This window comes from Humulus lupulus, chromosome 4, assembly GCF_963169125.1.
Source record: "Humulus lupulus chromosome 4, drHumLupu1.1, whole genome shotgun sequence".
Classification (NCBI taxonomy): domain Eukaryota; kingdom Viridiplantae; phylum Streptophyta; class Magnoliopsida; order Rosales; family Cannabaceae; genus Humulus; species Humulus lupulus.
The window spans coordinates 167,842,055-167,867,825 of NC_084796.1; the positions used below are offsets into that span (position 1 = coordinate 167,842,055).

The 25,771-nt window shown below is 34.7% G+C and overlaps 1 protein-coding gene across 7 annotated transcripts; it reads left to right on the forward strand.

Annotated features, from left to right (window-relative positions):
* The first annotated feature begins 20,014 nt into the window (after nucleotides 1–20,014).
* LOC133830957 (WRKY transcription factor 44-like) lies at nucleotides 20,015–24,300 on the forward strand. Of its 7 annotated transcripts, XM_062261084.1 has the most exons (7): nucleotides 20,198–20,610; nucleotides 20,717–20,756; nucleotides 21,411–21,750; nucleotides 21,821–21,937; nucleotides 22,327–22,976; nucleotides 23,385–23,546; nucleotides 23,829–24,300. In XM_062261084.1, exons 3-7 carry the CDS (start codon nucleotides 21,526–21,528, stop codon nucleotides 24,019–24,021), a joined length of 1,347 nt encoding a protein of 448 aa, XP_062117068.1. In that variant the 5' UTR covers nucleotides 20,198–20,610; nucleotides 20,717–20,756; nucleotides 21,411–21,525; the 3' UTR covers nucleotides 24,022–24,300. The 7 variants fall into 7 exon arrangements, 6 of the variants coding, with proteins under 6 accessions (XP_062117067.1, XP_062117068.1, XP_062117066.1 ...); XM_062261083.1 differs by lacking the exons at nucleotides 20,198–20,610; nucleotides 20,717–20,756 and adding an exon at nucleotides 20,015–20,168; XR_009892308.1 differs by lacking the exon at nucleotides 20,717–20,756 and having other exon boundaries at nucleotides 20,192–20,610; nucleotides 23,368–23,546; nucleotides 23,829–24,133.
* The last annotated feature ends 1,471 nt before the right edge of the window (nucleotides 24,301–25,771 follow it).

Sequence of the window (25,771 nt, forward strand, 5' to 3'; positions counted from 1 at the left end):
GCCTGGATGCAAAGAGTAGGGTGTAGTATGAGATTCATCCATAATCTCCCATCTCATAGCAGTGTCTAACGGAACACATATCTGACCCTTGCACCTCAACAAGCCCAAATCAGACACTGTATAATCTCTGGACACTCCAGCTAAAACATCCTCTCTGATTGATCAGTTGTGGATCACCCAACTGACCTTCCTTTATTCTCTCCAACAGTGTAAACTATAACGTAATGTTGGCCAACTGGCCCACCAGTAACTCTATACCAGCTCTGGTCATACCCTCTACTAACTCTCTAGCTTTCAGACTCGCACTATAAATTTGTCTCGGACCCTTCCGGCTTAAAGCATCAGCTACCACGTTGGCCTTTCCTGGATGGTACAAGATTTCACAATCATAATCTTTTCCTAACTCCAGCCAACACCTTTGTCTCATGTTCAGGTCTTTCTGCGTGAAGAAGTACTTCAGGCTCTTGTGGTCAGTGTAAATCTCACACTTCTCCCCATAAAAGTAATGCCTCCATACCTTCAAAGCAAAGACCACAGCCGCCAACTCTAAATCATGAGTGGGATATCTCTGTTCATATTCTTTCACCCGACGTGAGGCATAAGCAATCACCTTTCCTGCCTGCATCAAAACACAACCCAAACCTTGATGTGAGGCATCACAGTATATCACAAACTTCTCCTGGTCTGTTGGAAGACTCATAACTAGAGCTATAATCAACCTTTGCTTTAGTTCCTGGAAGTTGTTCTCACACCTGTCTGACCACACAAACTTCTAATTCTTGCTTATCAACTCAGTCAATGAAGTGGCAATCTCTGAGAATCCTTCCACAAAACGTCTGTAATAACCTACCAATCCAAGGGAACTTCTAACCTCTGAAGCATTCTTTGGCCTTGGCCAATCTCTAACTGCCTTAATCTTGGCTGGATCTACTTTAATCCCCTCCTTACTGACAATATGCCCAAGGAAAGTTACCTGAGATAACCAGAACTCACATTTCTTGAACTTTGCAAACAGTCTGTGTTCCCTCAGACTCTATAGAACCAACCTCAGATGTTGCTCATGTTCTGACTCTGACTGAGAATAAACCAGAATATCATCGATGAAGACGATCATGAACTGGTCCAAATAATCCTTGAACATCATATTCATCAAATCCATGAAATCAGTCGGAGCATTAGTCAATCCAAAAGACATGACTAAGAACTCATAATGCCCATATCTAGTGCAAAAAGCAGTCTTTGGTATGTATCCTTCCTTGACCCTCAACTGATGATAACCAGATCGAAGGTTTATCTTTGAGAATACCCTTTTACCTTGCAACTGATCAAACATGCCATCTATTGTAATGCCCCGAATTCTCTGATGTGGTTTAATGGTGGGATTAGTAGGCCGGGAGGGCCATACTTGTTTAATTATGCCATTAAATGATATTATGCACGTATATGTGAATTATATTATAATATGATGTTAAATGCATGCATGTGTGTCCACATTTTAATTACAGGGGTGTGATGGTAATTTGGCCCGTTGAGGGTATAATTGTATATTTGTATGCATGTCGGTGATATATGTTGAGACCACATTATAATGTGGGTTTGTTCGAGCTATTCGGCATGAGACGATCTTGGATTATTGATTAGCGGTGTAGTCACAACAGGTTTAAGTTCGGGGCTCGAGTTGAGTCTCGGGGTGATTTAAATGATTAGAGCGTTACCGGGAGTTAAAGGGTAATGGGATGTAAATTATTGGTGTTCGGGATTATTGAGAATAGCGGGAATTGGAGAGCGTTAATTATGATTAACGAGATAGGAGGAAAATACCAATTCTGCCCTTGGGAGCCTTTAGAAACTTTAAATTGACCTAGGGGTAAAATGGTCATTTCACCCCTAGGATAGATATAACCATTGTTGGCTGAAAGAAGAGAGCAAAATAGAGTAAGTTTCTAAGCCTTCCCGTAACCTCTTTCTCCTACACTTTCTTTGTGATTTTTGAACCATTCTTAAGGATTCAAGCTTACGAAGCAAGCCTTGGGAGTTTGGAAGTGTGTTCCTCCAGTGAAGAGCATCATAATCTGAGCTTTGGGTAAGTTTCTAACCATAGAATTCCCTGGTTTGCCCTGTTTTGGTTCTGTTTTGCAACTGTGATTTCTAGGTTAAGATCTTGGTTTTGTTGGGAGTTTTGGCTAAGGTTCCTATGGTTGGGATGTTTGGGGTATGTTGGGATGGTTTTTGGGTTCATTTGGCATCAAAAATGGGATTTGGAAGCTTTGGAATCAGGTTGGAATCGAAGGAGATGAAGAAGGTCAGTTCAGGGGATTTCTGGTCTGGAGGTAGCGCTATAGCGCCCACCCTAGGGCGCTACAGCGCTACTCAGGAGGTAAATGGGCATGTTGGGGGTTCTGAGAATAGCACTGGGGCGCTAGGGGTCAGCGCTGTAGCGCTACCCTGTTCCTTCAAAGTCCCGTTTTGAGTGTTTTTAAGGGTTTTTTTACTTGGGGTTTCAATCCTTAAAGCCCGGGATCGAATATACTCACCATGTGGGCATGTTTCGAGGTCCTGAGAGTGGTGTGTAGGTTAAGACCTTATCCATGTTGATTCTCATTAATGGAGGTTATAATTGGTTGTGATTAGGTAACCGCTAAGGAATCAAAAGATCGATCGTTCTCAGGAGTCGTCCTTATAATATCTCTCGCTCGAACCTGAGGTAAGAAAACTGCACCCTGTGTATATATGACATGCGTGATTGTTATTGAGGCATGTTGATTGATAAATGTGGACATGGCTTGCATATTAAATGCTAGTGAATGTTGATTACCTGTATATGGCACTGACTAGTCAGGGGCACTGACCTAAGAGCCAAAAATGGCATAAGCGTCCTGAACGCAGGGCCGAATGAAGATTAGATCTAATCGATATCAGTGTTGAATGGCTCTAAGGCATTATCACTGGACCGACCCTAAGTTCGATGAACTTATAAGCGCTTGGCTAGTCTAAGACTAGTTACTGAGAGCCAGGGCATAAGGCCCAGGTGACTACTTGTCACATGGTTAGGGAACGTTGTTCCAGGGTTATGACTCTACTGGTCATGACTCTATGACCAGTCACCATGCACCTATCCTGTTTAAGCTAATGAAAGGTTCATTTATCTGTTAAGCCCCGGTGACTCTATCGTCACAAGGCTGAAGGGAGCTATTCCCAATTTAGTGACTTTTGCGACTGTCACCTATCTGTTTTGGACTGATGGTCCTGAATGATTATTACGATCATTGCTGATATTATATCATACTTTATTGTGTTTTCTTGTTGGGCCTTGGCTCATGGGTGCTATGTGGTGCAGGTAAAGGGAAAGAAAAGCTCACCCAGCCTTGAGTGGAGAGCTTAGGTGGTGATGTGTACATATGCGGCCGCTTGACCACCACGGCCAAGGAGTTCTCAGAGGAGCTAGGGGGTTTACCCTATTTTTGCCGCTTAGGCCGGCGGGGTTGTAATTTTGAAACAGTAGTGGCCATTTTGAGTGTAAATAACTTGTAAATATTGTGAATAGCTTATGAGCAGTTTATATACTTAATAAAATATATCCTTTCCCCTTTATTGTTTTTCACCTTAACCTGTTAATAACACTTAGAACACGTTTTTAACCAAAGGACTCGGGTAGCGGGTCAAATTTCCGGTTCACCGATCACCATAACTGTTCTGGGGTAACCAAGGCGTTACATCTATCCTTGGTAGAGGATACTTATTCTTAATTGTTAACTTATTCAGTTATTTGTAATCAATGCACATTCTCAGAGAACCATATTTCTTCTTCACAAACAGAACTGGCGCACCCCAAGGTGAGAAACTAGGTCTGATAAAACCCAAATCTAACAGCACTTGCAACTGTACTTTCAATTCTTTTAACTCTGCTACGGCCATTCTGTAAGGTGCTCTAGACACTGGCTCCGTCCCTGGTGTCAGTTCTATCACAAACTCAATCTCTCTGTGTAGTGGCAACCCTGGTAAATCTTCTGGAAATACATCCAGAAACTCACAGACTAGTCTGGTCTTTTTTGGTCTCACTGGCATGACCTGGGTGGTGTCAACCACACTGGCTAAGAATCCTATGCAACCTCCTTGCAATAGATCTCTAGCCCTTAACACAGAAATCATAGGTATGCGAGGTCCATGCACAGTACCAACAAATACAAAAGGATCCTCACCTTCAGGCTCAAAGGTTACCATCTTCCTTCTGCAATCTATGGTTGCACCATACTTCACTAACCAATCCATACCCGTAATCATGTCAAAGTCAGTCATAACTAACTCTATCAAATCCACTGACAACTCTCTGCCCTCCACTGTCACTAGCAAAGATCTGATCCATCTTCTGGATACTACCAACTCCCTAGTGGGTAATAAGGTCCTAAACCCCACAGCATAATAATCACATGGTCTACACAATCTATCAATAATTCTACTAGAAACAAAAGAATGTGTAGCACCAGAATCAATCAAAACAGTATAAAGGGTTCCAGCACTAAGAAGCTGAACTGTAACTACTGAGGGTGAAGCCTCAGCTTCTGCTTGAGTCAATGCGAACACTCGAGCTGGGGCCGAGTTGTTCGCCTTTCTGGGTTCTTCCTTTCTTGCTTTTGGGCAGTCTTTCTTGAAATGTCCCACTGACATAAGAAGTAGGCCTTTGCCCTACACTCCCCCAAAATGGTGCCTCTTGCACCTAGGGCACTCAGGATAAGTCCTTCAGGCCTCGCTGCTACCTTGACGACCCATTGCAATACCACGTGGTCGCCTATCAGGACCTGGAGCTGGGAAGGTATCAGGAAGCTTCCTCTTCTGATCACTGGGGCCTCCACCCCTAACTGAACCCATAAATGGAGGACCTGTCCTCCTTAACTCTCTTCTGGCTGCATTGTCCCATCAGATCTTGTTTTCCGCGCTCTCAACTATGAGCGCCTTCTTCACCACCTGTGCATAAGTAGTAACTCCAGCCAGAGTGGTGATACGAACATCCCGGGATAATCTGGCTGTAGCCCTTGAAGAAACCTCTCCCTTCTGGTCCCATCAGTGGGCACTAGCTCCATGGCAAAATTTGTCAATCTATCAAACTTCGGGGCATATTCAGTCACTGTCAAACTCCCCTGAAGTAATATGATAAACTCTTCAGCCTTTACAGCCTTGATGGGATCATTATAGTACTTCTCATTGAACAGAGTCTGAAACTCTTCCTAACTCAAGGCATTGATGTTTCTGGTCTGGGATCTCATTTCCCACCAAATTCGTGCATCTTCCTGAAACATGTATGTGGCACAAGCTACCCTCTCATTACTAAACACCCTCATGAAGTCAAGGATGGTGGTAATCATACTCATCCATTTCTCTGCCTTAGTTGGATCTGCACTACCTTCAAAAACTGGAGGTTGTTGCTTCCTGAACCTTTCATAAAGAAGTTCCCATTTGCTTCCAGCCTCAGGCAGCTACTCAACTGTTGGCACCCATACAGGTGGTGCCTCAGGTAAATTCTTCCCTGCAAGAACTTGTTGTTGTCTCAGGAGGTGGATTTCTTCTTCCTGCATCAATACTCTGGCCTATAAGTCATTAAATAGTTGTTGCCATTTATCAGGAGCTAGCTGTGGAATCTGATTCTGGTCATTCTCTTGACCTTGTCTATTATTCTGGCCTTGATCTTCTTGGCCAGCTGGTGAATCTGTCTGTCTTGGAATCATACTATTAACTTAAACCTTGCTGCAACAGTCAATGCGGCTAGTTAGGCAGTGATAACTAAACCTCTTGCCGCCTCACGGTCCAAGATCAACAGATAATCACCCATATTACACAATTATACATATATACAAATGGATACATGATCATGGCATTTAGCATTTAACACGTACCAGTTAATAATTCATAATGAACAATACTAATAAGCATGTTCTAGCAATATCAATACTAATAAGCACGTTCTTGCTTATGATGCAGTAGTCAAGGCCTAGCCTTATTAACATATAACATGTAGACAGGTAAAGCATTTATACTTTATTTAAGCAGTTAAACATATAACCACATAAATAGTTACCAAACCATGAATCAAGCTTGTCTTCAGTGGCAAGTGTACATGCCCAGCCAATCTACAGGAACCCTAAACCTTGGCACGCTCTGATACCAAGTTGTAACACCCTGGTTGCTCCAAGACCGTTACTATGGACTTTAAACCATGTTAAACTTGCTAAATGAGTCATTTGGTTATAAACGTGCATCTAGGTGTTCTTAATAGGCTAAGGTGAAAAATCTCGATCAAAAGGAAAGGATATATTTTATTTAAAACATAAAACTGTACATGGGCCCATAAAAGCATTTACAAGTTATTTACAATCCAAAATGGTCATTACAGTGTAAAAATTACAAGCCACCGACCTAAGCAGCAAAAATAGGGTTAACCCCTGGTTCCTCTGAGAAACACCTTTGTCGTGATGGTCAAGCGGCCGCATATCTACACATCACCACCTAAGCTCTCCACTCAAGGCTTGGTGAGCTTTTCTTTCCCTTTACCTGCACCACATAGCACCCGGGAGCCAAGGTTCAGCAAGAAAACTCATTACTGCATGTATACAATATCAAATGATGATTATGATAATCATATCGGGCTTGTAGCCCTAATCAGATAAGTGAAGATCAATAAAGATTTTGATAATCATGCTGGGGCTTGCAGCCCAATCAGATAAGTGACTATTAAGTCATACGCTGAATAGATGACTAATAAGTCTATCTCTAGGGCTATGCACCCTAATCAGATAAGTGATTATTGAGTCACACACTGTGCAGGTGGCTAATAAGTCAACCTCTAAGGATCTGTTCTCTATATAGATGACTAATAAGTCCATCTCTAGGGTTCTGCTCCTTAAATAGATGGCTAATAAGTCCATCTCTAGGGATCCGCTCCCTAAGCCATGTGACATGTCAGTCACCTTAGCCTTTTGGCTCTGGCTCTAAGTAACTAGCCTTTAGACTAGACAAGTTTCATTGAACTTAAGGTCGGTCAAGCATTTCATGCTTATGTTGATAATGCTTATGTCGATTAAATCTAATATTTTCGGCTTGCGTTAAACACGCTAATACCGTTCATGACTCATTAGCCAATACCATACGATCAGTGATCAGTACTACTGTCGAACTTGACTAATAAGCCACAGTTTCACAATCAATACTGACACCATCGTCGTTGCTGACTAATAAGTCAGTACCACTCACAAGTAAGCAAGATTACTAAGCATTTAATATGCAATCAATGTCCACATATAGAGCACTCAACATGCCTCATTAATAACCATGCATGCACATGCTGGGTGCAGTTTTCTTACCTCTGGTTCGAGCGTGAAATAATAAAAGAGCGACCCTTGAGAACGATCGGTCCTTTAATCCCTTAACAGTCACCTAGTCATAACCAATTATGGAATTCCATTAATAAAATAAATCAATAAATGGTTCATGATCTAAAATCTCGCTCCCAGGACCTCGAATCGTACTAAAACGGTTAGTAGATTTGATCCCGAGCCTTAGGAATTGAAACCCCGAGCCAAAAACCCTCAAAAGTACCCAAAATAGTACCCTGGAAAAACAGGGTAGCGCTGCCCCCCAGGCGCAGCGCTATGGCGCTATAACCAGAGTTGCCATGCTCTGGATAGCGTTGTAGCGCCCATCCCTGGGTGTTGTACCACCAGAACCAGGGTGTTTCAGCCCTGGTTTTTCCCTTTGAGTTCTCAAATTTACAAACTTCAAAAACTGGTTCCAAACCTCAACCAAACTCACAAATGAACCCAAAAACCCATTCTATAAGTCTTTGGCGTCAAAACCCAATCAAACGTTCCCAAAAACTTCATTGAATTCACAACTATCAAATCCAAAATTCCAGCTGAAAACTAATTGAAAAATAGGGCAAAAACCAGATTTTCCATGGCTGAATTCTTACCTCAATCTCAAGATTAAACTCTCTTCAATAGTAGAACACAATCCTAGACCCTCAAGGCTTGATTCCCTAGCTTGAATCCTCAATTGAAGCTTCAAAATTTCAAAGGAAAAGAAGAAGAAAATGGTCGGGAGGAAGAAGAGAAATGTGCTCTATTTTGGTTTAGTTTTCTATAGCCTTCCTTAGTTAGATATAACCCTTGGTCAAATGACCATAATTTCTCTAGGTTAAGTAAAACCCTTTTAAGGCTAGCAAGGGCAAAATTGTCATTTCTCATCTATCTCGTTAATTATAATTAACGTCCTCCAATTCTCGTTATTACCAATATTCTCAAATGATAATAAATCATATCCCCATTACCCTTTAATTCTCAGTAATGTACTAATCATCAAATTACCCCGAGGGTCACCCCGAGCCCCGAAATTAACCTCGTTATGACCAAACTGCTAACTTGCATTCAAAGATCGTCACATGCCGAATAGCTCAAACATATCCATATAATAATGTGGCCTCATCCATAATTAAAAAATATGAAAGAAAATATAAAAATATGCCCTCAACGGGCCAAATTACCAAAATACCCTTATAATGAAAAGTGAACTCACATGCATGCATTTATCATCATATAATAATATAATTTACATAATCATGTATATAATCATTTAATGACATAATAAATCAATTATGGCCCTCCTGGCCTTCTAATCCAACCATTAAACCTCATTATGGATTTTGGGGCTTTGCAAAGAACGTCGTCAAGTGCGTTTCTTCTGGTGGTCACCATTTTTGAATCTTCAAGGCTTTCTTCAAGCTCTCAATGAAAGCACCAATATGTTGACTGACTTTTTTGCTATCAACTAATTAAAAGAAAATTCAGTAAGAAGACACAGATTTTACGTGGTTCAGTTTATTAATTAACCCTAGTCCACGAGTCTATTGTATTAGGATTTGGGGAAGCTTGAAGGTCTTAAGATTTTATGGGGTTCAGACAGCTCTTGGAAGTGCTCTGAATACAAAAATTCCATGTCCTTTACAATGGGTGTTCTAGCCCTATTTATAGTGGTTGATGACAATTAATTCCCTTAATGGGAATTTATTACAAAACATTCCCAATTAATTGGGGTCTCAATGCTAATTAATACACATTCTCATAATAAAACTGGTGGTGGGCCCGTGCGACACGGGGCCCATTTTCGAGGTTGCAACCCATAAACTTCTGGGGAGACACGCTCCTGGAAGTGTCAAAGGGTCACTACACGTTTTCCCACATCAGGCGGCACATTGGGACATGCTACTTGTTGCCTGTACGGACTCGACACCATGACTCAAAGGAACAATAGCTTTGTCAGATGGCTGCTTGTGGTCCAGGGTCGCTATGCCTGACACCTGGCGCTTCTCTCCAGACCCCGAGGACAACTCGTCCAAGCTTGGAGGACTAGATGAGCATGAAATCAGGAGGACTATGATAATGGTCTTCAGGATGCAATGCCCTTGAAGACGTTCATCTCTGGAAACTGATCACAACATACTCGGAAGACTTACCTTCTGAACAGCTCTAGGCGAGCTCTAGGCTTTATTAACTCCCGAGAAGCTTAATTACTTCTCTAATGACTGCCACATGTCAATTGGTGAAAACAATGACAACAAAAATAATTAACAAAAAATTATCACTCTGTGATAATATATAAAACTTCTATTTTATCTTTGGTAATCAAATTTCATCACCAAAGAATAGAAACAAAAATGAAATATTTCCTTATGCTAGCTATTTTATGATGTCTTATAAATTCTTATGATATCACCAAAAAATTATGATGTTTTATAAGGTCTTATTTTAAAATGTTTAAGATTGAATGTTGTTTAATAATTACATCTACACTTATTGAGAATGTTATTCTGTTAAGATTAATGAACATGAAACCACTAAATCTGCCCCTCTCTCATCCAAGCAACAACTTCTTGTTTCCAAATCTGGTCGACCTATCAATCGACCCACTCATCTCAATGATTACATTTGTGAGTATTCCACTGCTCACCCTTTATCGAATTTCATCTCATATGACAAGTTTAATACCCACTTTCGTGCTGCCATTCTTGTTGTTCATAGCATATCTGAGTTGAGTAGTTATACTCAAGCTTCTAACCTTTCAGAATGGAAATTAGATTTGCAACATGAGCTCAATGCTCTTACTGCCAATAATACTTGGACAATAGTCCCTCTTTCCCATGGCAAACATGCCATTAGTAACAAATGTGTGTACAAAATTAAGCATAAATCCAATGGTGTTGTTGACATATATAAAGCATGCCTAGTTGCCAAATGGTACAATCAACAACAAGGTATTGATTACCTTGACACTTTTGCCCTAGTTGCCAAGTTTAATACTTTAAAAATACTCATTGCACTAGCAGCCATATATAACTAGAAATTACACCAAATGGACATTAATAATATTTGTGTACATGGGGATTTAGACGAAGAAGTCTATATGATACTTCCTCAAGGTTATAAATCTCAGGGGGAGCTTCCTCTCATTGCGGTATGTAAACTCAACAAGAGTCTTTATGGCTTAAAACAAGTCTCTCATCAGTGGTATGCTAAGATTAGCATCACTTTGATTCAAGAAGGCTTTAAATAGCCCCTATCGAACCATTCTTTTTTTTTTATATATATAAGGGCTCTTTAATGTTTTTTTGGTTGTTTGATATATGGAGATGACATCGTTATTGCTAGCAACAATGCCAGTGATGTTACTGCATTCAAACAACAATTAGATCCAAAATTTAAACTTAAAGACCTTGGACATTTACGTTTTTTTCTCGGCCTTGAAATTGGCCACTTTAAAAAATATATTTTTGTTTCTCATCCACCTTTTATTTTATAACTTCTCTCTCAAACAGGTTTTTTTAGGTGCTAAATCATCATCAACACCTATGGAACCTAATATCAAGTTAAGCAAAGAGAAGGGGAGATCCTATATGACACTACATTATATAGAAGCTTAATTGGCAAATTAATTTATCTAACCATCTCTAGGCTAGACATTTCTTTTGTTGTCAATAGGTTGGGTCAGTTTTAAACTGAGCTTCAGACAACCACATTTGAAGGTAACTCATCGAATCCTCCAATACCTCAAAGGAAATCCTGCCCAAGGCTTATTTTTTCATTCCACTTCTCAGCCAAATCTACAAGCCTTTGCCGAATCAAACTTTTCAGCAATTGATGTTCAACTCGAAGTCTTCTCTGATGTAGATTGGATTGCATGCCCTAATACAAGGCGTTCAGTTGCAAGCTTTTGCATATTCTTAAGAAAGTCCTTGGTTTCATGGAAATCTAAGAAACAAAGCACAGTTTTCCATTCTTCGGCAGAGATCGAATATCGTGCCATGGAAAACACCACTTGCAAATTATTATGGTTGCTCGCATTGTTGAAAGACTTTGGATTTCTCACTTCAAACATGTCATATTGTACTGTGATAATAACACAACAATTTATATCTCAGAGATCCCCGTCTTTTAAGAATGAACTAAGCTCGTGGACATTGATTGTCATATTGTTCGAGAGCAAGTGCAAAGTGGCCAGTTGAAGCTCATTCATGTTGCTTCCAAAGACAACATAGCCGACATCTTAACCAAACCATCGTTTCCTTCTCATTTCATGATTTGTTGTCCAAAATGAGTCTTATCAACATGTACACCTAATGTTAAGGGGAGTCTTAGAAATGAGTTAGTTAGTTAGCTTAATTAATTTTGTTTTATGGTTGTTAAGTTGTATTGGTTAGTTTTAACTAACCTTTCTTTATTTTTCACCAGCCTATATATATATATATATATAAATATATATATCTTCAGACTTATTATGAAAAGACACAGTTTTACAAACTATTAAAGAAAAGCTTTACTTTTCTAATAACTAAATCATAGAATTAGCTTAAAAGAAAATTAAACAATCTATTAATCATTGAATTTTCACTTATTTGAACAAAAATCTTGTTGGAAAAAAAAAAACTATGTAACTCTGGACAAGGCAACTTAGCTATATAAATTTAATTAATTTTTATAAGCACTAAAATATTTAATTAAACAAATATGTAAATTATAGATAGCTAACCAATCAATACAATAAAAATGTTTGCTTTCTTTAAGAAGTAATCAAATGATTGCATTTTATCTCTTGTCCATTTCCTCTTCTTTTTCTTTTTATGTTTCTATTGATATCCATGAGTTTTCGAGGTTTATAAAGGTACTACGAAAAAATTATAGGCTAAAAGTAAAAAAAATCCATGACTTTTAAAATAATGTCGCCATCGTAATATGGCCACTAAAAAATATGTGGTAACAAAACTATATATATTGTAATTTAGTGTACACTAATGTGTACATCTTGTGAGTCATAATTATATATAAAAATTGTAGTTAAAAGTATACTTTATTGATAATATGTGATTTCAATATACTACTATTTAACATAAATTTATTTCATTTTTTAATAATTGCCAAAGATTTTAATTATTGATTTTGTTATCAAAAATGTGCTTTTTTGTGTGTGTTGGGGGGGGGGGGGGGGGGGGGGGAATTTGCCTCTTATACTAAACTTTGGAGTTATTTCAATATTCCGTTTATTTTGATTTTTCTATGTATATTTATCTACATTAATATTAAGATAAATATGTTTTTCTCTTCTCAAATTATGATGGACATGGTAGAGTCTTGGACTTGAACTATTTTACCTGGCAAAAATTTTTGAAATTATAACAATTATTAAAAATATGTCTCATCTATCACATTTTGTTTATTTTTTTTAAATAATTTGCTGATGTAGCCACATGTCACATGCATAGTTGCAATATGAATGTATATTTAACTAACTGAGGCCAGTCAAAATCGAGCTTATTAGCGCAAAACATACAAACATTAGCTCTAAGAATATAGAAGCAGATTCCCATAATTTATCATTAGATCACTATCTATCCATGTATTTTTTAACTGGACTTTCAAATTGCGTCATATGAGTACCACATTAGTACTACATTAGCAAACTATTTAAAAAAAATAAACAAAGTGCAATAGAAGAGGCATGTTTCCAATGATTGTTATAGTTCATCAGAGATTTTCGTCATTCAAAAAAATTCAAGAAACAAAACTCTACAAAGGTATAGTTGGAGGGGAGGGGAAGAAATTCTATTCGTCCTTAATATTATAATGAAAAATATGTGTGCAATTATTAAATTTTCTACTTTTTTTTACAAAATTAACAATTATACCTGTCTACAAAAAAAAATATGAACAAGCTATATAAAAATCACATAATTTGTGTTTCAATATATTATATATGGGAATAGAAATACAAAGACATGATCTCATGAAAGGTTTAAATTTTGAACTTTATTATAAGTTGTTCACTAGCTTTTTAAGGATTAAAATGATTAGAAGATTATTAAAAAGTATTAATGATATCCAACACTATTTTATATGATATATATTGTTATTGGTCTAATTTAGTATCGAAATCTACATATTCTATAAATTAAAATATATGAGATGAAAAACAAAATTGCACTGATGAATATAAAATAGTATTGAGCACCGAGAATATGCTCAAATGATTAATATAGATAAGAGATAAATTTGAGAGCAAGCCTGTAAAAGTTTAGAGAACATATTGTCATTATACAATTAATGCAAGAAACAATAGTGCCAAAAATAAAAGAGAGATTTCAACTTTGTGGGGACTGGTGTGTCATAACCAATAGGACATAATATAAATATTTTTATATTTTATATTTTATATTCTTAGATAATTGTTAGAAGTAAGAAGCAAATGAGGTAGTAGCACGTGAATTGAAGATGTTGAATTAAAATAGTGAAATGGAACTATACCAACCAGTCTAACTCCAAGAATTTCAGCTTAGGATTTTAGATGATATTTATATAAATAAATATATTTATATATGATATGTGAGGACGATAGCAGTAGTCTCCTCAAGCTCCCAACTAACTTTCTTTCAACTAATACTCAAATCCCATCTGCCTATATTATTCTACACTATACTACATGACAAATATATAAATATATGTATATATGTTCATTTAAACATATAATGTGCATTATTTTATGTTTATCTATCTCATAGTTATTTTGGGAATTTTAAACTTTTTTGCTCCTTTCCATTTTATGGTAAGTTGTTTGCTTTAGAAAGAATAAAGTCTATCAAAAGCCAAATTTATTAAACTTAATGGGTTTATAACAATTTTATTATCTTTTTAGGTAAATATCGTTTTAACCTGGTGTTTTTTTAAAAAAAAAAATGAGAAAGTATAATTTTTTTCTAATAATAAAAATACAACACATTATAATATAATTGATTTAACAAAATAAAACTAATAAAACAAATTTTATTTCATAGAAAAAAATTTAAACCCAATTTCAAGAGTAATATTGATTAAAAGTTGTGTTAATTATTATATATATTGGATTTTTTTTTCATATTCGAGATTTATTTTAACATCATTGTGCCTCTATATATATGTATATTTATATCGAATTACATAACCTTGATTATGTTCTAATAGATTTAATAATAAGCAAAAAAAATTGTTACTCCCGTCCTATCAATATGAAGGAATGAAAATGAAAAATGACGAAAGAGACTCATGCATACATATATACATTTATGTATTACTATAGGTAGGGATATTATTTTATCTTTCTCTTTTTAATTAATTATTACTTGTTTTTTAGGTTAGGAGGTGTGATGTGAGTTGCGAATATATAAAGACATCATTGTAAAAGACATATAGCCTTTATGGATTCACTTAAGCACACATTTGAAAAAAGTAATTGTAACGTCCTCCTAGTTCAAAATCGTTACAATGTATAATTAAATAGTGTTTAATTCGCTAAATGAGTCATTAGGACTTAAAACATGTAATTGAAACTAACCACATGTTTATGTACTAAAAATTTTGGTCAAAAGTCAATTATTTCATTCAAAGAGTTTGAGTTCAATACATGGGATCCCAACGACGTTTAAAACTGTTACAAACTCAAAATGAATACAAAAGCCGACCTAAGCAACAAACTCAGGGTCCAACCCTAGTTTCAACTGATACCCTTGGTCGTGGCGGTGGAGCAGATCACATATGTACACCCTACCCCTAAAGCTTTCCAACTCATAGCTGGTCCAGCTCTTCTTTTCCTTAACCTACACCATTTAGCACCCGTGAGCCAAGACTTAGCAAAAAAACATAATAATGCTTATAAGCAGTAAATCATTAGATCACATAATCATAATTAGCATGTCTAGCATTAATAACTCTACTCTTTCATGCACTCAATCCAGATAAGTGACTATAGAGTCACACCAGGGCCCATAGCCCAATTCTCTGTATAACCAGCCTTAGGGTTGGCCAAGTGTACCTGGCACTTTTTATTTCAGGCAACCATAGGGTCGTTCAAGCGTATATCACGCTTCCGGGTTAGCTCAACCATATCGATCGGCATTCAACACACTATTGTCGCCCTCAACTCATAATTCGAGCATTTAAACCCTCGACTTATAAGCCAAGTCTTTTAACCAAATATATTGTCGAATATAAGCCGAACTTTTAATCAGATATCATAAATAGATCCTCGACTTATAAGTCGAGCATTTAATTAGATACAATAGATAATGCCTCGACTTATAAGTCGAGCCTTTCAGTCGAATATAATTGATAAACTCTCGACTTATAAGTCGAGCCTCTCGATCAAATATAACAGGTTACCCTCTACTTATAAGCCAAGTCTTTCAATCAGATACAAATAAGCAGTCATTAATTAACACAGGTAAGCACAACGCAATCAACATGCTTAACAGAACATTCTCAGCATGGTTATAACCATGTTCTACAGCTGGGCCAAGCCCTAAACACAGACCAGATCCAGTTTTCTTACCTCAAGTCCTGAGTGAATAGCGTATGACGACCTCGAGTACTGTCCTTTCCTCCCGAGCCTAACAGTTCACCCTAGTCACAACCATATCAAGGAATAATTATCAGGAAATGAACTAATAAAGTCTTCCAGACCAAGTCCTAGCCTCCAAGTGTCTGAATTCTACTAACCCGGGTAGTAGAACCATTCTCGAGCCCTTAGGTTTGGGTTCCCAGCTCCCAAAACCCACCTTCTAATTCTTTCCCAATTTGAGCCGCAACGCCCCCCACCAAGGTCCCCGACGCTTCACAAGTAAGAGAAGTCGAGCCCAAAAATCATTGGATATGTGTCGCGGTGCAAATCGCCTAGTACTGCAGCACCAAGGCAGTTCGAGGGACTTCCCCTGTTTATTGAGTTCATGAGGGCCACAGCAGTCTAAGAATAGTGTCGTGGCGCAACCCTGCGAACCCAGAAAACCAACGATTTTAAGAATCACCAACTTCCCAAAAATCATCCCAAAACACGATTTCACCTATTTCGACCATAATAATGGTCCCAACAGCTTAGAAAATACAGCAAACCACCCTTAAAAATCAAATGAACATCAAAATTCAATAAACTTCAAAACTTTTTTTTTAAAAGAAAAAAAACAAACCAAGAACTCAAACAGTTGAGTTACATCTGATGGAATTCGATTCCTAGCTGGATCCTAAGCTTAACAGCTTCCAATCCCATCAAAAGCTTGCCTCAAAACCCTTAGGATCAAGAATTTCTCCAAAATCTCAAACCAACATAGGGAGAGAGAGAGAGAACGTGAGCAAAAAGAGAGAGATTATCTGTTTGTTTTCTAAACTGAGCTAAGCTTCAACTAACTTAAGGCAGACCATGGTCCAAATGACCATAATGCTCTCACTTTCCGGAAATCCTCTCAAAGCCCTTCAAGGGCAAAATCGTAATTTACAATCCCGTCTCACATTATACTTAAAATTCTCAGTTAAATCCGCTAAACTCGGAATATCACTAATTTTTCCAAAATACGACTCATACTCTAGTGAGTCTGGTAATCTCACCAAATTACCGAAATACCCCTTGGCTCATCCTAAGCCAGGTATAAATCCCTCGTTGTGACTAGCCTGCTATCTTGCTCAAAAGGACCGACTCTTGAAGAATATCTCAAATATATCCAAATAATAATGTTGTCTCAATCATATAATTATAATTATAATTAGACCCTCCATAGGTCCAAAATTACAAATATGTCCCTTTAAATAAAAGCAGGCATGTTTCGTACATTTAATACACTTAACACGTGCATAATCAGTCATATAATAATATAACCCATGCAATTCACATAATCATGTAAATATTCAATTAATTCAGATAATGTTTCAATAATGCTCTCTTGGGCCCCTAATCAAATCAAGGCACTAAGCCTTATTAAACATTTTGGGATGTTATAGTAATTAATATCAAATCATATTTTAAATATTTCAAAAGGTATCTCTCTCTCCATATTAAATATTATAAATAAGTACCCTCAAAAGTGAGTTCTCAAATAATGTGAAAGCTCATTTACATAAATATAAATATTTTTATATAGAGATTAGGGCATTAGATTAATTATAGTATTCCCTAACCCCAAATCTTCAACAAACGTTTTAGATGATATATTTATTTAATATTGTTTAAGCTTTTTAAATTGGGTTTGCCTCATCCTTAAGTCAAGCCTTGACTTAATCCAATTCAACAAACATTGGCGGATTTTCAAAAAGAAAAAAAAATTTAGCTAGGTTGGTTGTATACTACATGAAAGGCTATACATAAATTATTAATTTATATAGATAAATTGATGTTTTCCAAACTATATACAACTATTTTTTTTAGCTTATATCTTAAGAAATTAAGTTGAATTAAAAAGTCTACCTTCATATTAATATATCTATCTTGTCTCTATTTTCATTTGGCTGCTGAGAAAGAATTTACTTAAAATTAAAGTTTGTTATTTAAATGACAACATTACACTTTGACAAAAAAAAAAAAAGGATCTATTACATTAAACAAGACCTACCTAACTCCTCATTGATTGGTCCACAAAATAAATTGTCAAAATTATATGATAAAGTATTTAATTGAAAGATCCAACATATTTTCAAGACACTACTAACTTGATGCTCGTCCTGATTGAGCCACAATGCAAAATGACTTTTGGTGTGTAAAAGTAAGTAAATGTCCATATTTTTAATTTGAAAATACATTAATCTAACCACCTTTAATATTACATATTACCAAATATGCATTTTAGCAAATTACTATTTTATTATAAATATTTTAATATTATGGTATATGCATATTAGTTTTATTTAATTAATTTTTATTTTAAAGTTATTTTAATTTTTTTTCGTTTTTTATGGGTTGTTGAATAATATACCATACTACAAAATACATATATTAAGTTGACAAATAATATACCAACAAAACTTACAAAATTATTACTCAAAAATCTATATACTGTGCTAACAAAATTATATACTACTATTAAAATGTATATACAATGATACAAAATTATATAATATCATTATGTATAATAAGATAAAAACTAAATATCATAAAAGAAAATGATATACCATACCACAAAAAACATATACACTAGTTGGAAAATAATATACCAACAACTCATAAAAACTTAAAAAAATCAATATAACTTTAAAATAAAAACTAATTAAACAAAACTAATATATATATACCACTATATAAAAGTAATACGCTCCTAAATAAATAAAAAATTATAGAAAAAAGAAAATTTAGGTAATCAACAATGTAAAATAGTCATTTCTCTACAATTTTAAAAATGAGAACATTAGGGGTTGATTGGTAGTAGATTCAAAAATAGTTTAATCATTTTCAGAACTTAAAAAATGAAAACTCCCAATGAAAATTTGATTGGTACACTTGTTTTAGAAAATAGCAAAAAACTATTTTTGAAAAGTGAGCTAAAATCCTTACGTAAAAGAGAAAACAATAATTTGTTGTTTTCTTTCTATTATAGGAATGTTAAATTTAAAAAATACCCAATCATTCAAGATTTCAAAAATTTATAATTTATTTTAAAATTCAATATTTTCAAATCATTTGATTTGAAAATTATATTTTCTAAAATTATATTCTTGACCATTATTTTGGGTTATTTATTATCATTTCTCTATCCTAATTAGGTGTTGATTTTCATTTTAAATTTCTAAGGAAATGGATCAAATACTAGACTATATTGATCTAAGTAATTCTATCATATGTAGAAACTTCACTTGAATTTACTCTTTTACCCTCAAATCAAATCCAATTGGGACCAAGCTAGAGCTATGTGCGCATGTATGTACGGTCCTATTCCTATGAGTCTAAAGCATGGTCCGCAACACTAGGGTAAAAGGTAAGGCCATAAAGAGTTTTAAACCTAGAGAAAATTTGGTGAAGAGAGATGAGATTTATTTATTTAGTTTTTTAAATGGATATTTATCTGTAAAAAAACTATATTACAATTTTTATTATTTTTAGAAGCGATTTTTTTTTAAAAGAATAACTCAATTCATATATATATTTTTTCTATAAATACGGTCTTGAGTTTTAAAATATATAATTTCTGAACCTGATAATAAATATATATTAAAATATATAAATAAAAACAGTGTAAAAATTTATATTTAACCAAAAAATGTATTTAAAATAATTTTTTTTTAAAAAATATTAAAAATAAATTAAGGGGCCTTAATCTTTCTTATGGAATAATTTAAATAACAATATCTCTCTTTCGTTTGATAATCTCGTATCCTCTTTTTTTTTTCTCCTACTTAAAATACTTCAGCAAGATAAGATAGTACATATAAGAAATTATTAGTAAATAATGAACTATAAGAAAATAAGATATAAAAAAATTGTTATATATTTTAAAATTTTAAAACAGTAAAACATGAATTTTTTTTTAGTAGAATGAATTGATAACTTGTAAATTTAGATAAAAATGTGGTCCATAAATAATTTGAGACACTAAAATTTAGTAGAATAATTTGAGTGGGGAGCTAGTACAGTTTTAACCTTAATCATCCTAAGCTAGAATGAATCTAAGTAAAAATTAGTTTGGTTGGGATCAAATTGACTATAGATTTATATGGATATGTATACATATACCAACAAGAACAAAGAGTCCCAAGGACCAAAAAAAAGATAGTTCGTTGGAATGGCAGTAACACAAGGCTGTTTGATAAAGTCACCGACAGTCTCAACAGTTTTTGAGACCCACAAAAGGGGTAAAAATTAAATAAAAATTACTCAACAAACAAAAGTATTTATTATGCAAAATCCCAAGAACAGTTTTTCTTTTCAAATTGTTATTATTTTTACTTTGAACGCAGTAAACAATGGTTTAAAATTGACTCCGTAGTTGTTTCATGGCTGGATTCCTTCTACTCAGTTTTTACATGTGGCTGTGGGGAACACTGCAACTGCTTTATGTATATTTTGCCCAAAAATAGATTATAAAATAATATGTTTATTTTCTAAAGTTTATAAAAATAAAATTCTCTGCCTCTTTCTCTGTATACTAATTGTGTATTGTTGAAAAACCTAATAAACTATAGACAAATTCTTTAAGAGAGAGAGAGAGATTTTGTGTTGTTTGTAGCTCAGAATAAAACATGCCCAGAATTTTGTTGTGATATATATGTATGTATGTGTATAAGCTTGTTTAAGGTAATGTAATTCACTCTTTTCAAACTTATCTTCATGGATTTATATGTTACTTTTCTTATTCTTATGATACATGTATATGTATATATATTTTGTATTTGATCTGTAGATTTCTGACTCAGTTACAACCTTCTTCTCAAGTCATTCTAGTCAGTACTCTTCTTCATCTGTTTGTTTATCTTCATTTTTATAAATATATATACATATTTATATGTATCAGTAGAGATTTCTTTGGCTTTGTATAGTTAGTGATTTTCTTCTTGCTTCCAAGTGTCTGTACCAAAAATAAGATATAAAAATTAGGTGTAGTCTGTTTCAATTTCATGACTCAAAATCAAAATAGTGAACCCATGTGAACTCACACAGAGACATTTATGGTGGTTTCAGTGACTTAAGGAGTTGTCATTTGTTGGGTTTGCATATATATATATATATATTTGTAAAATGTTTATGAAAGATAAAACACGGCTCTTTTTATCATATCATTCTGATTTTTGTTCATACTTTTTTCTTTTCTAGTTCCACCACTTTTGCCTTATTTTTTCATGTTTATGTTTGCTAAAAAAATCTAAAGTTGGTAAATTTGTTCTTAAAAAAAAAGGTTTAATGGGTTCTTTTGAGTACCGTTCATTTTGATTAGTGTGACTCTTTCGATGAGAAAAATATGGTAAGACCCTCTCCTTTCATGGGGTTTTTAGGTACCCAATTCCTTGTTTAACTCAAGTAGAGTACTTTAATTTATTCAAAATGTTTGCACACCAAGTGTTCTAAGTATTGACTCAATATGATTTTATATCATGCAGGCTGAATAAGGAGCAAAAACAGCTTCATTTTTATTACTTTCAGACTAAGATGGTGGGATTTCAAGGCTCTTCATTAACATGCTCAAGAACTACTATTTGATCACTACATATAAGAATGAATCTTAAGGAGTCAGAGAGGACGGTTATCTCGAAACCAGTTGCTTCAAGGCCGTCTTGTTCAAGCCTTAGATCATTCTCAGAACTCCTTGCAGGTGCTATTCATGCTTCCCCCTCAAACACATCTTCTGAGGCTGCAGTTCCTGCTGCCATTAGGCCGAAGACAGTGAGGTTTAAGCCAACGACAGTGTACGGCGCAGCTCCTGAGCTGCTTTCTTCTCAGGTAAACTAGATCGTAGTTGTTATGGAGACCATGTTCTTATCTTTGATTCTGTGATGTTAATAATTCGCAGGTCACCGAGATTTGTGGCACTGCAGCCTGTTCTAAGCCGGATGGAGGATCAACTGTGGTGTACAAACCATTGGCAAAAGTTGTTTCCAAGACAACCGTTTCGCTTTTGGCGAACATGGTTAGTTTGAGCACTTCTTGTGATTTTCATTAGCATTTGGATTGAGAATTGCAGCTTAGTCAGGCATGTAGTTTCCTCCCACAAGTAGGGTCAGAGCTAGAAATTCACTATGGGGTTTTAATGAATTTTTTCCCTTCATTTTGGGAGTAATATTCAATTTGTTTGACAAATTGATAACAAAATTTAAAAATATTAAAAAATAAAGGGGCTTAAGCTCCCCCTCACTTTTAAATAGATCTGTGTGTGCCCACAAAATTTGAGATTCTAGTCCCTTTTCGGTACCTCCTTAGTAATTGTTAAAGTTTTTTGATCCCCAAAATTTGTAGTTAGGTGGGAAGCCTAGTTTCAGAAAGAATTGAAACTTATGCTTTTGCTTTTGTGATCACTAGGGAAACTTCAATAACAGCTTCCAACAAACACATTCATTGGTTGATTCTCAAGCTCAACATCCACAGCAAGAGAAAGAGAGTTTTAGATCACAGCATAGCTCATATCTAAACCCTAGTGTTTCAGTAAGAGCTGAAACTAATCAAACGGTTGTGCCCTCAAAGATTGCGTCCCAGCCACAAAACCAAGAGGAGGAGGATCCAAAATCTCTACCTTCCATTGCAAATAGTGACAGGCCTTCTTATGATGGATACAATTGGAGAAAATATGGACAAAAACAAGTGAAAGGGAGCGAGTATCCGCGAAGTTACTATAAGTGTACGCATCCGAATTGCGTAGTGAAAAAGAAAGTTGAGAGATCTTTGGATGGACAGATTGCTGAAATTGTCTACAAGGGTGAACACAACCATTCTAAGCCTTTGCCTGCGAAGCGAAACTCCTCGTCTGTGACACCAGCATTGGCTGATGCTGCCCCCAGTCTAGACGCCAACCACCAATTATGGCATAGTCAAGTTAATGAAAAAAATGAATGTTGTGAAGGGGAAGTTGGAGTATTATTAACACATTCTGGCCAAGGAAAAGCTTCTCAACCTTATGATTCTTTTAGTGTTGAACCTGAGGCAGAAGATGATGAACCAAGACAGAAAAGAAGGTAAACTAAACTCTCTTGTTCGTTATATCAAAGATAAGAATACATATATATATGTATGTATGTATGTATATATGTGTGTGCTATATAATATGGATATTATTAGAAAAATAGGCGAGATATATACACTAACATACAACAAAATAAAATTTCACAAGATACTATTTGAAAAAATTAGTACAAAGGGCTTTTGATTGTTTCATGCTTATGGATGAATTGAGAATTTTAATCCTATTCTAACATGAGATTGGACTTAAGTTCGATCTCCACTAGCATCACAGACTTCTAAAAGACTCACACAATTAAAGCTCGCTACAAATGTTGCGCCGCAAACTTATTAGGACAACTCAAAAGAATTCGAGTCACTGTATACTAATAAGTTTAATATTTACAGTTTTGGGTGTCTTTCAGGAAAGGTGAGAATCAATCACATGAAGCAGGAACATCAGCAGGAGAAGGCACTCAAGAAGGTCGAGTTATGCAAAATTCAAATGATTTAGAGAACATTTCAGGGGATGGCTTTCGCTGGAGAAAATATGGGCAGAAAGTTGTAAAGGGCAATCCATATCCAAGGTTAACATCTTATATCATCACTTATTGTTCCATATAAAAGTTTGGCTAAAACACCATTTTTTATGCCACTTTTCCAAAATAACAAGAATAACATTTTTTTTTTTTTATAATTTTTTTGCAAAATATCATTTCTTCACACTCGAAACCATGACAAGTTTTCTTGAGCTATTTTGCAAAAAAAAAAAAAAAAAAAGTCATTTTGCAAAGTAAAGTTAAAAAAACAAAAGGTCTATTTTCACAATTACTCACGTATATATGTATGTGTGCGTGTGGTGTTAGCAGAAGCTACTATAGATGCACGAGTGTGAAATGCAATGTGAGGAAGCATGTGGAAAGAGCATCAGACGATCCAAAATCATTCATCACAACATACGAGGGAAAACATAACCATGACATGCCAATCAAGACTACTCCAAATCTTGTGTCCTCTGAGATTCACACTAAGGCCCCTAAAGACACACCACATGACTACTGACTTTTTGGAAACACATCTTTAGCCAGCCAACTCATATAGTTTTATTATTTTTTAATTTAATTTTTATTATATAATAATATATATATTTTTTAAGAAAAGAAAGTATATCTAATGCACCTCCACTTAACTGTTCTACTTTCATACTTGTATTATTTGTCTTAATGAACACAGAAAAATAAGTATCTTTAGTGGTAATTAATTATAACTAGTTTTGATGAAGCATAAAGAACAGATGTGAAGTCTTATTTGAGCTATGATTTGATTAGTTGTTTTGGTAAATTCCCACCTTTTTTTTCTTCTTCTTTGAATTTTTACTGGAAATAACAAGTGAGAAAATTTGATATACATTATTTTCCTTTTTAAATTTTTTTTATTTAGTATATTTATCCTAGTTTGTCAACATTCTAAGCCCATGTATACAAATACAATTAAAGTATACAAATAAATAGAAATGAGAGATTATTTATATATTTGAGTTTAAAATGGGTGAAGTAGATGAGATACTTTGGTTCATGAACCTTGTTTTGAAATGGAACTGAATTTGATTAGATGGATTTTCATGCCTATTGCTCTATTTTATTGTGCTTCAATTATGAAAATTATATCAACAGTTTTTAATATTTGGTGTAAAGAATTAGAGTGATTTAAATTAATTAACCATCGAAAAGTAGATTCTATCATATTTCACATAAAACCCTCTTCATTTTTTTTAGGAACTTGAAACCCTCTTTTTAACAAATTAAAATAAAAAAGGAAAAAAATAAAATGAAATAAAAATGTTTTGCCCAAAACCAAAACTAGGATTGGAGGAGTTGAAAATGTCGCCAATTCAAAGTGACTTTTATTATATATTAAAACGTGATTCCTACTATGTATATTTGTCACGTAATAAGAACAAAAAGTTAAAATTGGAGGGTCTATATGACCAGCTGTCCGTAAAATTTACTATATTATAATATATACATATAGAGAGAGAGAGAGATGGAGAATCTATGGTTAGATTTGGGAGACACCTTAGGCCCTTCCAAATGATCCTAACCATCCATTTAACACGCATGTATTGTGGGCCATCAATGGTAATATCCAGCTCACAACTTATGGGCGGCCCATTATACAATCATTAGCCCATTTATGTTACTCAAAACGATGTCATTTCTATTCCCAACAAAGACAATTCACTATTATTTTTGGATATTCATATGCGCAGATTTGGTTTTGTGGGAATAAGAATTTCAAATCTAACTCATGTTTGGTAAATTTATTTTTAATGATTTGAAGGTTTATGTTTCCAAGTAGGTTCCATTTTTTAGCTTGATTTGAGGGTAATCTTAACCTCTTTAAACACTTAAGTTTCGCATTCCCTTAATCTAAACCTCTTCTAACTCTACTCCCCCAAACTCAATCCTCGTACCAAACACCTCCCAAGAGTTTAGCCTAATTAATTAGATTTATCAAAATTAGAAACATCAACTATTTTAAAAAATAATATTACATCATATATGTAATATTTGATCATTTATTTTAGATACATACTATTACTATTCTTATTTTTTTTCTTCATTCCATCAATGAATTTTTCAAAAACAAAATAACAAAATTATTACTGGAAAATTAGTATGTACTTAGTATGTAATATATGCCTTTTTGAAAATTCTTCACATAAATTTTTAACTAATGGTTCTGATTAAAAAAAATTAATTAATAGTTTTTGTTAAAATTAACTAATAAAATACATATTATTTATTTATTT

Bases quoted from the DNA above. Each gene is read 5' to 3' on its own strand.
- LOC133830957 (XM_062261083.1), top strand. From the start codon at position 21,526: ATGAATCTTAAGGAGTCAGAGAGGACGGTTATCTCGAAACCAGTTGCT. The intron at 21,751-21,820 runs GTAAACTAGATC...AATAATTCGCAG, and splicing joins CTGAGCTGCTTTCTTCTCAG to GTCACCGAGATTTGTGGCAC. The intron at 21,938-22,326 runs GTTAGTTTGAGC...TGTGATCACTAG, and splicing joins TTTCGCTTTTGGCGAACATG to GGAAACTTCAATAACAGCTT.